At 47.1% G+C, this 13,967-nt stretch overlaps 1 protein-coding gene across 1 annotated transcript in view; it reads left to right on the forward strand.

Moving 5' to 3' along the window:
- LOC144697953 (uncharacterized) overlaps positions 1 to 13,967 on the forward strand; it is a 113,597-nt gene that overhangs the window by 74,662 nt on the left and 24,968 nt on the right. Inside the window, 2 exon segments of the mRNA XM_078569908.1 lie at positions 9,106 to 9,169; positions 12,392 to 13,596. Coding sequence (XP_078426034.1) covers positions 9,106 to 9,169; positions 12,392 to 13,596 — 1,269 coding nt within the window.

The following is a 13,967-nucleotide window of genomic DNA, read 5'->3' on the forward strand; positions in this document are numbered from 1 at the left end:
ATCATGTAGATAGTACACACTGCAACCGCAGTATATCAATGGCGGAGGGAGAGCATATTTAAGGTGGTCGGTGGGGTGCCAATCAAGTGGGCTGCTTTGTCCTGGATGAAACAGACTCTTCAATGTGAGAAGACTGGCTGATAAATAATCATTGTTTTGGGAAAGCACTGGGACCCAATAAATTTAAATAATTTCAGTCCGTTTGCTCTTCAAAGTTATATTGGAACCAATCACATGAGATGTTTGTAGTTGAATTGAATGCCTTGGCTCCTTACTCGGACACCTGAATGACAAGGGGCAGTGATTGGACAATAGCTGGAAGCAATGAGCTGAAATATTCTTCTGTGATTGAAACTGTTTCCCTTTAACCCAGAATGGACAATGTCAGAGTTAAATGTAGTTCCAGGCTCAATTACGTTGAATATACAGCACAGAATAAGGTCATTCAGCCCACCCAATCCATGCCAGTTTCACTTGAGAATCCTCCCATCCTTTCTCATCTCACTCTATCAGTGAATCCTTCTGTTCATTTCTCTCCCATGTGTTTATCCAGCTTCCCTTTAAATGTATCTATGTTATTCACCTCCACCACTCCCTGTGGTAGCGAGTTCCACATTCTCACCACTCTCTGGTAAAGAAGTTTCTCCTCAATTTCCGATTAGATTTATCAGTCACTATCTTATGTTGATGGCCTCTAGTTTTGCTCTTCCCCCTACAAGTGGAAACATTCTCAGTGTCTATCAAAACCTTTCTGAATTTTAAAAACCTCCATTATCCCTCAACCTTGTCTTTCCAAGAGAGAAGTGACCCAGCCTATTCATCATCTCCGGATCGGTTATTCCTATGCTTAAACTTCTGTGCCCCAGACATCCCCTCCCACTATTAATTTTAACCCTTATTCATCCAACTATCCTCCTCCTGCCTTTTATCTAATTCTCCTCTCCTCAAGGTGCTGACTCTTGGGTTCAGTTTCACACTCAACTATTGCCCTCCCCAATATGTCACCCAGGTGTCTAAATCTTTACACATGAAGTTAACAAACTGTTTTGCTAAGGGGGTGTCACAATCAAATCCAGTCACTACTCACATGTACTTTGTGTCAGGGTGGGGTCACTGCGCCCCCCCACCCCCACGTTCCATCCCAGTCCCAGGAGTTTGGAGACTGGGCTCCGGATGAGTAATGGCAGCTGCGGCTCCCACAATCCCCCACACTGGGGAAACCGCTCTATCCACCACGCAGGCGGGCGGCCCGGGTCTATAGGTATCCCTTCGCCCCTTCGTCCCCCTGACATCTCTTTGAAAGGACTCTCTGATTCATCCAACTGCTCTGCTCTTTCCCCACAGCCATGCAAATTCTTCCCTTTCAAGTATTTACCCTTTGGAAAGACACGACTGACAACTCATCGACTCCAACACCCATCGGGGACCCTCCACCCCTGCTTGTCCCTCCGTCCTCACCCCATCTTCCAATCCCAGCCCCAGCCGCGTATTCACTATACCCCCTGACCTTCCCCTCTCCGATGCTGAACGTTCAGTGCTCAGCAAAGGACTTAGTTTCATACCCTTACGCCCTCATCTCAATGAATTTCGGGCTCGGCATGATGCTGAACTCTTCTTCCGCCGTCTTCGTCTCCGTGCTCACTTCTTTGGGCAGGAGTCCTCTCCCCGTTCAACGGATCCTTTTACCCACCTCCAATATTCTCCCTCCACTTGGACCCCTCCCTCTGGATTCTTACCTTCTCTTGATCTTTTCATTGAGAACTGTCGGCGTGACATTAGCCGTCTCAATTTCTCTGCTCCTCTCACCCATTCTAATCTGTCTCTCTCTGAACTCACTGCACTCCGTTCTCTCAGGTCCAACCCCAACATTGTCATCAAACCCGCTGACAAGGGTGGTACTGTTGTTGTCTGGCGCATTGACCTCTACCTCGCGGAGGCTGAGCGTCAACTCGCAGACGTTTCCTCCTACCTCTCCCTGGACCATGACCCCACCACAGAACATCAAGCCATTGTTTCCAGGACTGTCACTGACCTCATCTCCTCTGGAGATCTTCCTCCCACAGCTTCCAACCTGATAGTCGCCCAACCTCGGACGGCCCGCTTCTACCTCCTACGCAAAATCCACAAACAGAACTGTCCTGGCAGACCGATCGTGTCAGCCTGTTCCTGCCCCACGGAACTCATTTCTCGTTATCTTGACTCCCTTCTCTCTCCCCTTGTCCAGTCCCTTCCCACCTACATCCGTGATTCCTCTGACACCTTACGTCACATCAACAATTTCCAGTTCCCTGGCCCCAACCGCTTCCTCTTCACCATGGATGTCCAATCCCGCTACACCTCCATCCCCCACCAGGATGGTCTGAGGGCCCTTAGCTTCTTCCTTGAACAGAGGCCCCAACAATCCCCATCCACCACTACTCTCCTCCGTTTGGCTGAACTTGTTCTCACACTGAACAATTTCTCCTTTAACTCCTCTCACTTCCTCCAAATAAAAGGTGTGGCTATGGGTACCCGCATGGGCCCCAGCTATGCCTGTCTCTTTATGGGGTATGTGGAACATTCCTTGTTCCAGTCCTACTCCGGCCCCCTCCCACAACTCTTTCTCCGGTACATCGATGATTACTTCGGTGCTGCTTCATGCTCTCGTCGGGACCTGGAAAAATTTATTAATTTTGCTTCCAATCTCCACCCCTCCATCATCTTCACATGGTCCATCTCTGACACTTCTCTTCCCTTCCTTGACCTCTCTGTCTCAATTTCTGATGATAGACTGTCCACCAATATCCATTACAAGCCTACCGACTCCCACAGCTACCTCGACTACAGCTCCTCACACCCCGCTTCCTGTAAAGACTCCATCCCATTCTCTCAGTTCCTTCGCCTCCGTCGCATCAGTTCTGATGACGCTACCTTCAAAAACAGCTCCTCTGACATGTCCTCCTTCTTCCTTAACCGAGGTTTTCCATCCACGGGCGTTGACAGGGCCCTCAACCGTGTCCGGCCCATATCCCGCGCATCCTCCCTCACGCCTTCTCCTCCTTCCCAGAAACATGATAGGGTCCCCCTTGTCCTCACTTATCACCCCACCAGCCTCCGCATTCAAAGGATCATCCTCCGCCATTTCCGCCAACTCCAGCATGATGCCACCACCAAGCACATCTTCCCTTCACCCCCCTTGACGGCATTCCGTAGGGATCGTTCCCTCCGGGACACCCTGGTCCACTCCTCCATCACCCCCTACTCCTCAACCCCCACTTATGGCACCTCCCCATGCCCACGCAAAAGATGCAACACCTGCCCCTTCACTTCCTCTCTCCTCACCGTCCAAGGGCCCAAACACTCCTTTCAAGTGAAGCAGCATTTCACTTGCATTTCCCCTAACTTAGTCTACTGCATTCGTTGCTCCCAATGCGGTCTCCTCTACATTGGAGAGACCAAACGCAAACTGGGCGACCGTTTTGCGGAACACCTGCGGTCTGTCCGCAAGAAAGACCCAAACCTCCCTGTCGCTTGCCATTTTAACACTCCACCCTGTTCTCTTGCTCACATGTCTGTCCTTGGCTTGCTGCATTGTTCCAGTGAAGCCCAACGCAAACTGGAGGAACAGCACCTCATCTTCCGACTAGGCACTTTACAGCCTTCTGGGCTGAATATTGAATTCAACAACTTTAGATCTTAAACCCCCCTCCCCCCATCCCCACCCCGTTTCTTTTCCCCCCCCACCCGCCTTTTTTTTTCAATAATTTATATAGATTCTTCTTTCCCCACCTATTTCCATTATTTTTAAATCTAAAACTAAAACCTTTAGTCTTTCCACCCCACCCCCACTAGAGCTGTACTTTGAATATCCTGTCTTGCATTCTTAATTAGCACTTTTCTCAGACAAAGACCACCACCTTCAACACCTCTTTGACCCTTTTGTCTCTGACATCTTTTGATTATCTGCTCACACCACACCCTCAATGTGTCTCTTCCCCCCCACCCACCTTAAACCAATTTATATTTCTCCCTTGTTGAAACTATGCTTCAGTTCTGCTGAAGGGCCATGAGGGCTTGAAACGTTGACTGATTTCTTCTCCGCCGATGCTGCCAGACTTGCTGAGTTTTTCCAGGTAATTCTGTTTTTATTTTGTTTTGGATTTCCAGCATCCGCAGTAGCTTTTAGCTTTTTGTTTTTACGACTGAATCTGCTTTCAGACAGATCACAACCACTCACTGCGTCAAAATATAAAATCCCCCTCTGGCCCCTTTGCCAATTACCTTTGAAGGACTCACTTTCTGTTAAAGAGCCTGACAACCCCTCTCACCCACTTTCCCCAAAGTACAGAAATCTAATCATAAAAAGTCCAGAAAAATCAAATATTTTTACTGATAAAAGTTTATTCATGAAACAGAACATGGTTAGAAAACATAAAATTACTTGAGGATCAAAAACAACCAGAGTTAAAGGATGTGCACAATGTTCTGGACCCAAATGGTTTCTCTTCGGGTCCTCTGTACCCTGTTCCCATGACTCCCCACTTTGGACACAGGGGCACTGAACCCCAGGGGTCCCATCGCCTCCTCCTGAGCCCCGAGGTGCAAGATTTCCTGGGCATCTTTCCATTAGCTTTTGTATAATTCAGCTGTCAAAATTTCTTTAAATCTCATGACTGTGGATTCCTCAGCTCAAGCTTCAGTCTCACTGCCTTCTTGCTCCGACTGTGACCAGACAGACTGCATTCCTCCAGCCTGCTCCCACAGCTTCCTGACCGCTCTTTCCAAGGTAACTGTTCAAGCTGACCAACTTGGCTGCTGAAATACTCGATGCATTGACAGGAATGGCTTTCGAGACAGGAGATGCATTGGTTGCAATTTTGCAAAGTTCCCTAGATTCTACAGGCAACTAACTCCCTGTACCTGCATCGTAACGTTTGTGATTCAGGACACCCAGATCCCTCTGTACCACACAGTTCTGTAATCTCTCTCCAGCTTTTCTATTATTCTTGCCAAAGTGGACAAGTTCACATTTTCCCACATTGTACTCCATCTGCCAAATGTTTTTCCACTAACTTTTCTGTACCCCTTGTAGACTCGTGTCCTCTTTACAGCTTACTCTCCTACCTATCTTTGTGATTCAATCAGGGAGACAAAGCAGGAAACTTAGTTAGCTTCATATCTGTCATAGAGAAAATGTTATAATATATTAATAAAGAGGTTATAGCTGGGCAGTTAGAAAATCAAAATACAATCAGGCAGAGTCAACATGGTTTTGTGAAAGGGAAACTGTGCTTGGCTAATGTATTAGTGTTCTTTGAGGAAGTAAGAAGCCAGGAGGATAAAGGGGAACCTATAGATGTGGTGTACTTGAATTTCCAAAAGGCATCTGATATGGGTGCAACACCAAAAGTTACTGCACAAAATAAGAATTTCAGGTACTGGGGATAAGATATTAGCTTGGGCAGAGGATTGGTTAGCTAACAGGAAGCAGAGTAGGGGCAAATGGGTCATTTTTGGGTTAGTAAGCTCTAGCTAGTGGTTTGCCACAGGATTCAGTGCTGGGCTCTCAACTATTTACAATCTATCCCACTGACTTGGATGAAGGGACTGACTCACAAAGATAGGTAGGAGAGTAAGCTGTAAAGAGGACATGAGTATACAAGGGAATATAGGAAGGTTAAGTGAGTGGGAAAACCTTTGGCAGATGGAGTACAATGTGGGAAAATGTGAACTTGTCCACTTTGGCAGGAAGAATAGAAAAGTTGGAGAGAGATTACAGAACTGTGTAGTACAGAGGGATCTGGGTGTCCTGGATCACAAACGTTGTGATGCAGGTACAGCAAGTGATTAGGAAGGCCAATGGAATGATGTTTTTTATTGCAAGGGGAATGGAATATAAAAGTAGGGACATTTGCTACTGCTGGACAGGTCCTTGGTGAGACCACATCTGGAATACTATGTACAGTTTTGGTCTCCTTACTTAAGAAAGGGTATAATTGGATGAGAAAAAGTTCAGAGGGTTCACTTGACTGATTCCTGGGTTGTCTCATGAGGAAATGTTAAGCGTGATGGGCCTGTATCCATTGGACTTTAGAAGAATGAGAAGGATGTGATTAACAGCAGCAATAACAACACAAATCCAACCCCGTAATCACTTGTGAACTCGCTGGTGTGTGAACAAATGGGATGACCGAGTGAATCCCTTCCCACACTCAGAGCAGGTGAATGGCTCTCCCCGGTGTGAACTCGCTCGTGCATCAGCAGGTTGGATGAGTGAGTGAATCCCTTCCCACACTTGGAGCAGATGAACGGCCTCTCCCCAATGTGAACTCGCTGGTATGACAGGGGGTTGGATGATTCAGTGAATCCCTTCCCACAGTCAGAGCAGGTGAATGGTCTCTCCCCAGTGTGAACTTGCTGGTGTCTCTGCAGGTTGGGTAACTGAGTGAATCCCTTCCCACATGCAGAGCAGATGAATGGCCTCTCCCCGGTGTGAACTCGCAAGTGTTTCAGCAGGGTGGATGAATCAGTGAATCCCTTCCCACACTTGGAGCAGATGAACGGTCTCTCCCCGGTGTGACTGCGTCGATGAGTTTCCAGCTGACATGGGTAACTGAATCCCTTCCCACAGTCCCCACATTTCCATGGTTTCTACATGGTGCATGTGTCCTTGTGTCTCTCCAGGATCGACGAGCAGTTGAACACTCCTCCACACACAGAACACGTATACGGTCTCTCCCTGCAGTGAATAGTGTGATGTTTTTTTAGGCTGTGTAACTGGTTAAAGCTCCTTCTACAGTCACTGCACTGGAACACTCTCACTCGGGTATGTGTGTCTCGGTGCTTTTCCAGTCACACTGATGTTTGAAGCAAACAAAACAAACATTTCTCCTTCGAGATTCAAAGGCTGATAATATTCATGTCCCAGTGAATCGAATGACTCTGTCAGATTGTGATGTGTCGTTTGGTTTGAGATTTCTGACTGAAAATCCTCCCCTTCTAATATCCTGTAAAAGGAGTTTAGAAAAGTCCTCACTGTCAGTACATGATAGAAATTCAGAACAGACAATTCCAGTTCCTATAGAACATTTTTTCCACTCTTTCCCGAAAAGCTGTAAATCTCCATCCCACACACTTTCCCTCTCTCCGTTCTCACTCTGCTGTACCTAATATCCCGATTCTCCTGAAGGTGCTGATTCATGCTGGTCAAAAGGTCCATGTTCACTGGTATAAAAATGTGTGTAATATACTGCACGGTATGACATGATTTGAGTAAGACATTTATTTAGCGACTGAACAGTCATGAGCTGGAACTCGCTGCCCACAAAAAGGAGGTGGGGGGGGTGCATTTGAAACGGAGATGATCAATGATCTGAAAATGAACTTGGATGGGCACTTGAAGGAAATAGACATTTGGGGAATGGGTAAATAAGAAGGGAACGGGGCTGACTAGATTGTCCTACAGAGCGTCAACATGGACTCGAGTAACAGAATGTACTCCTTCTGTACGGTAATGATTCTATGACTGGAAATATATAACGTAGTGACAGTACGAGATCACCAGACTAGAAAAACTAATACATTAACTTTATTCAAAAACCATAAATGGTCAGTATGGTGGCGTATTGGCTAGTGCTGCTGCCTCACAGCTCCAGGGACCCGGGTTCGATCCTGACTTTGGATGTCTGTCTGTGTGGAGTTTGCACGTGCTCCCTCTGTCCGTGTGGGTTTCCTCCAGGTGCTTCAGTTTCCTCCCACTGTCAAAGATGTGCTGGTTAGATGAACTGGCTACAGTAAATTGCCCCTTAGTGTGTGTGTGTGAGTTTGTGTGCGCCCCGCGATGGATTGATATCCTGTCCTGGATGCACCGTGCCCATTGCCTGTTGGGATAGGCTCTGACTTTCCGTGACCTTGAATTGGATGAAGCTATTTGGGAAAAGAGAGTGAGAGAACTAAAATTAATATATCAAATATGTACCATTGGGATATTGGGTACCATGTGAAAACACTAGACATATCTCTGTCCTATATTAATTTACTGTCCCCTTAAATGTCAGCCATCTCCTGGGGAAACCACCCCTTTCATTGTGAACATTAGGAAAGAGACCATCCTTTTAGCCAGACAAATAAATGTGTCAAGCTGAGGGAGCAAAGGATGTCAATGTCTTAAAGAGATAGAGAGAGAGAGAGACCTGGGCCAACCTTTCCAGAGTCTGCACCCTCCCTGGATTCACTTCCTTTCCCTTCAGTTCCTGCAAGTCAACAATATCCCCCCAGAATGAGAAAAGAAATGGAAAGGGGGAGAAAAGAAAATGTTTTACTCACAGATGTTGGACACAGGAGGAAGTTTTAGTCTGTGTGAAGCTTAATCTTCATTCACACAAAGCCCGCGCACTGATTGGCTGGAGGACAAGGGTCCTTCCGGTCCTCCAACTCTTCTCATTGGTCAATCCCTCAGCATGTCGGGAATGAGGGGCGGGCTCTCCCTGCACATGCGCAGTTTCCCGTCTCCCGAGTTCTCCGAGCGGCTTCTCGCTCTGGCCGGAGCCGTCAGCCGGTTGCCTGGAAACCTTGGCTCGAGAAGGTGGAGGGGGAAACAATGGGTGGGGGCGGGGCTCCCGTGTCCGCTCGCCTGGCCTGCAGACTGGAACCCGAGGACGTCACCGCGGAGCAGAGAGATTTCTATTGGCTGATTCAGGCAGGGTTCCATTGTGGACGTCACAATGCGGAAGTTGGACAATGAGCTTCAGACTAAAACTTCATCCTCTGGGCAACATCTGTGAGAAAATCAATGTTTCCCCCTTTCCATTTCTTTTCTCATTCTGGGGGCAAATTGTTGACTTGCAGGAACTGAGGGGAAAGGAAGTGAATCCAGGGAGGGTGCAGACTCTGGAAAGGTTGGCCCAGGTCTCTCTCTCTCTCTTAAAGACATTGACATCCTTTGCTCCCTCAGCTTGACATATTTATTTGTCTGGCTAAAAGGATGGTCTCTTTCCTCATGTTCACAGTTAAAGAGATGGTTTCCCCAGGAGATGGCCGACATTTAAGGGAACAATTTCAGGGTGCTTAACTGTCCTGTATTTTAAGGGATTTCTCCTGATTTTACCTTTTGTCCCATATTTCTAGGACAATCTGTGGCAACCTGATCCTGGGAGCCCCCAGGGTGAATTTGAGTGATTCAAATGGGATGGTAAGTGAGCAAGTCGGCCAGCAGAGAGATGATGATGTTGCGATGGAACAAGATAAGTTATAAGTTTTAGTTGATTTTAAACTCTATCCACTCTCACTATTATTGTCTCAGGACCCCTCCTCCCCACCCTCTCTCATATTGAAACACAATGCCCTCTCTCAACCCTCTCTCATGGTCACCCGCATCCAAACCACCACCCTCCCCCGGTCCCACGGTTGAAGTATTCCTTAATTTATTTCCTACGAGTTCTGCCCCCTGGACAATACAGTAATAGAGAACATAGATATGTCTAATGTTGTGATAGGGGACATTTTAGCATGTTATTTATGGTTCTGTAATTAAGTTAATTTATTCTTGTTTCTAGTTTTGCTGACAAAAGAAAGATGTCAAAGCTTTTCAACCTGCACTCATCAGGACACTACGCAAGAACATCTCTACCAATCAGAGTCTACGTGCCAACCAATTAGCACTCTTCTCACATACAGTACAAATAGTTGTTTTCCTCTTATATTTGTCTTTTTGCAAAGTGTCCTGAAGAGTGCAAAACAAAGAGCTTCAACATGTCTCTTTTTTCAGCAATACTCAAGTTCTGTACTACAAAATGACTATTTCTAGTTTTGTAATATAGTACTGTAACTATGTTATATATTTCTAGTCATATATTCATTACGACACAGAAGGAGTCAATTCATCAACTCAAGTCCCTGCTGACTCTGGAGAGCAATCCAGTCAGTCCCATTCCCCCTCTATATCCCCATTTCTGTGCAAGTTTATTTCCTTCAAGTGCCCTTCCAATTTCATTTTGAAATCATTGATCATCTCTGCTTCCACCACCCTCATACACAGTGAGTTCCAGGTCATCACAGCTCGCTGCTGAAATAGAGTTCTCTCTCACAGCCCCATGTGTCTCCAAACATGTAATAGAGTACCGTACATTTTAAGTACAGTATGAATGTGTGTACGCTGGGTAGATTAGATTTAGAATGGAGAGAGTGTAGCAGAGTGAGAATAGAGGGACTGTGTGTGGGATGGAGATTTACAGCTTTTGGGGAACGAGAGAGGAAACAGTGTGCTATGAGCCGGAAGATGTAGGTAGGGTTCTAAATGTATACTTGGTGTCGTTTTTCACAAGTGAGAGGGGCCACATGGGTTTGGAAATCAGGCAGAAGAACTGTGATATAATTAAAGAACTTAGCATTGGAACGGAGGAGGTTCTAAGTGGCCTGACAGGATTAAAAGTAGATAAACGTCCAGGCCCGGATGAAATGTATCCCAGGCTGTTGAGTGAGGCAAGGGAGGAGATAGCAGGGGCACTGGCAATGATTTTCAATACCTCTCTGGCCACAGGAGAGGTGCCAGAGGATTAGAGGACAGCCAATAGGGTACCGTTATTCAAGAAGGGAGGAAGGGATAAACCAGGGAACTACAGGCCAGTTAATCTAACCTCAGTGGTAGGGAAACTATTGGAAGCAATTCTGAGGGACAGAATTAACCCACACGTGGAGAGGCAGGGATTAATCAAGGACAGTCAGCATGGTTTTGTCAGGGGATGTCATGTCTGACCAATTTGATTGAATTTTTCGAAGAGGTGACCAGGTCTGCAGATGAGGGCAATGCATTTGACATAGTCTACTTGGACTTCAGCAAGGGTTTTGATAAGGTACCGCATGGGGGACTGATAACAAAGGTCAGAGCCCATGGGATCCAAGGCAATTAGGCAAATTGGATCCAGAATTGGTTGAGTGGCAGGAAGCAGAGGGTGATGGTTGAGGGGTGTTTTTGTGACTGGACACCTGTGTCCAGTGGGGTTCCACAGGGATTGGTGCTGGGTCCCTTGCTGTTTGTGGTATATATAAACGATTTAGGCTTGAATGTAGGAGGGCTGATCAGCAAATTCGTGGATGACACGAAAATTGCTGGGGTGGTAAATAGTGAGGAGGATAGCCTTAGATTACAGGAGGATATAGACGGGCTGGTCAGATGGGCTGATCAGTGGCAATTGGAACTTAATCCGGATAAGTGTGAGGTGATGCACTTGGGCAGGACAAACAAGGCACGGGAATACACGATGAATGGTAGGACCCTGGGAAGTACCGAGGATCAGAGGGACCTTGGTGTGCATGTCCACCAGTCCCTTAAGGTAGAGGGACAGGTAGATAAGGTGGGTAAGAAGGCATATGGGATACTTGCCTTTATTAGCCGAGGCATAGAATATAAGAGCAGGGAGGTTATGCTGGAACTGTATAAAGTGCTGGTTAGGCCACAGCTAGAGTATTGCATGCAGTTCTGGAATCTGCATTGTAGGAAGGATGTGATTGCATGAGAGAGAGTGCAGAAGAGATTTACCAGGATGTTGCCTGGGCTGGAGAGTTTTAATTGTGAGGAGAGGTTGGATTACCTGGGGTTATTTTCCCTGGAGCAGAGGAGATTGAGGGGGGACATGATTGAGGTGTATAAAATTATGAGGGGCATAGATAGGGTAGACAGGAAGGAACTTTTCCCCTTGGTGGAGGGATCAATAACTAGGGGGCATAGATTTAAGGTAAGGGGGAGGTGGTTTAGAGGGGATGTGAGGAAGAATTTTTTTCACCCAGAGGGTGGTGGGAATCTGGAACTCACTGCCTGAAAGTGTGGTAGAGGCAGAAACCCTCATAACATTTAAGAAGTATTTGGAATGCACTTGCAATGCCATGACATACAAGGTTATGGGCCTAGTGCTGGAAAATGGGATTAAAATAGTTAGGTACTTGTTTGACCGGCGCAGATGCGATGGGCCGAAGGGCCTTTTTCTGTGCTGTAGACCTCTATGACTCTATGAGAAATTAGAATTGCCTGCTCTGAATTTCTATCCTGTACTGACAGTGATGATTTTTGTAAACTCCCTTTACAGGATATTAGAAGGGGAAGATTTGCAGACAGAAATCTCAAACCAAACGTCACATCAAGATCTGCCAAACTCATTTGATTAAATGGGACCTGAATATCATTGGTTCTTTGAACCAAGCTGGGGAAATGTTTGTCTGTTCTGTCTGCTTCAAAAGGTTTTAAGCCTCAGTGGGACTGGAAAAACTTCTAGACACACACACCCAAATGAGAGTCCAGTGCACTGACTGTGGAAAGAGCTTTAACCAGTTAAACAGCCTGAAAAAACATCACCATTCACAGTGAGGAGAGACTTATACATGTTCTGTGTGTGGACAAGGCTTCAACTGATTGTCGGACATGGAGAGACACAAGGGCACGAGCACCATGGAGAAACCGTGGGAGTGTGGGGACTGTGGGAAGGGATTCTGTTCCTCATCGAAGCTGGAAACTCATCGACGCAGTCACACCGGGGAGAGGCCGTTCACCTGTTCTGACTGTGGGAAGGGATTCAAAGCCCCATCTCAGCTGGAAACTCATCGGCGCAGTCACACTGGGGAGAGGCCGTTCACCTGCCCTGACTGTGGGAAGGGTTTCACTCAGTTATCCCACCTGCAGAGGCACCAGCGAATTCATACTGGGAAGTGGCCATTCACCTGCACTGAGTGTGGCAAGATATTCAGACAGTTGTCCAGCCTGCAGTCACATCAGCGATTTCACACTGGGGAGAAGATGCCATTTATCTGCTCTGTGTGCGCGAAGGGATTCGCTCACTCATCCAACCTGCTGACACACCAGCGAATTCACACTGGGGAGAGGCTGTTCACCTGCTCTGAATGTGGGAAGGGATTCAGTAATTCATCTGAGCTGCAGACACACAAGGGAGATCACACTGGGGAGAGACCGTTCACCTGCGTCCAGTGTGGGAAGGGTTTCAGTGATTCATTCAACCTGCTGCGACACCAGAGAATTCACACTGGGGAGAGGCCATTTACCTGCTCCGAATGTGGGAAAGGATTCACTCAGTTATCCAATCTGCAGTCACACCAGCGAGTTCACACCGGGGAGAGACCGTTCACCTGCTCTGAATGTAGGAAGAGATTCAGGAATTCATCCACACTGCAGTCACACCAGCGAGTTCACACTGGGGAGAGGCCATTCACCTGCTCTGAATGTGGGAAGAGATTCAGTAATTCATCCGACCTGCAAAAACACAAGCGAGTTCACACAGGGGAGAGGCCATTCCACTGCTCTGACTGTGGGAAAGGATTCAGCCATTCATCCAACCTGCAGAAGCACATGCGAGTTCACACAGGGGAGAGGCCGTTCACCTGCTCTGAGTGTGGGAAGGGATTCAGTCAGTTATCCAACCTGCTGACACACCAGCGAGTTCACACCAGGGAGAGACTGTTCACCTGCTCTGAGTGTGGGAAGAGATCCAGTCATTCATCCAGCCTGCAAAAACACCAGCGAGATCACACTGGGCAGAGGCCAACCACCTGCTCCCTGTGTGGGAGGTGATTCACTCATTCATCCCACTGGCTAAGACACCAGCGTGTTCACAAGTGATTACAGGAGTTGGATTCTGCTGTTATTGCTGCTGTTAATCACATCCAGGACTGAACCATGTTCATTCTGACACTTGGTGAAGTGGGAGGGTCAGAGGGTTTCTTTCTGCTGGACTGGCCGGTCTCACAACTTTGCTTCGAGTGGGCTGATGCTCTTTGAGCCTGGGAGTGCACATTTCCACTGAAATGATCCACAAAAGCTGATGAAGGACATTTATTTTGTTCTGGACAGTAAATAGTGTTTTTCCTACCATGACAGGTAGATCTAAAATAAATACAGGAAGTTTAGGAAAACTCAGCAGGTCTGGCAACATCTGTGAAGAGGGAGAAACAGCTAACTTTTCGAGTCCAATATGACTCTTCTTCAG

Source organism: Cetorhinus maximus, chromosome 23 (assembly GCF_964194155.1).
Source record: "Cetorhinus maximus chromosome 23, sCetMax3.hap1.1, whole genome shotgun sequence".
NCBI classification, from domain to species: Eukaryota; Metazoa; Chordata; class Chondrichthyes; order Lamniformes; family Cetorhinidae; genus Cetorhinus; species Cetorhinus maximus.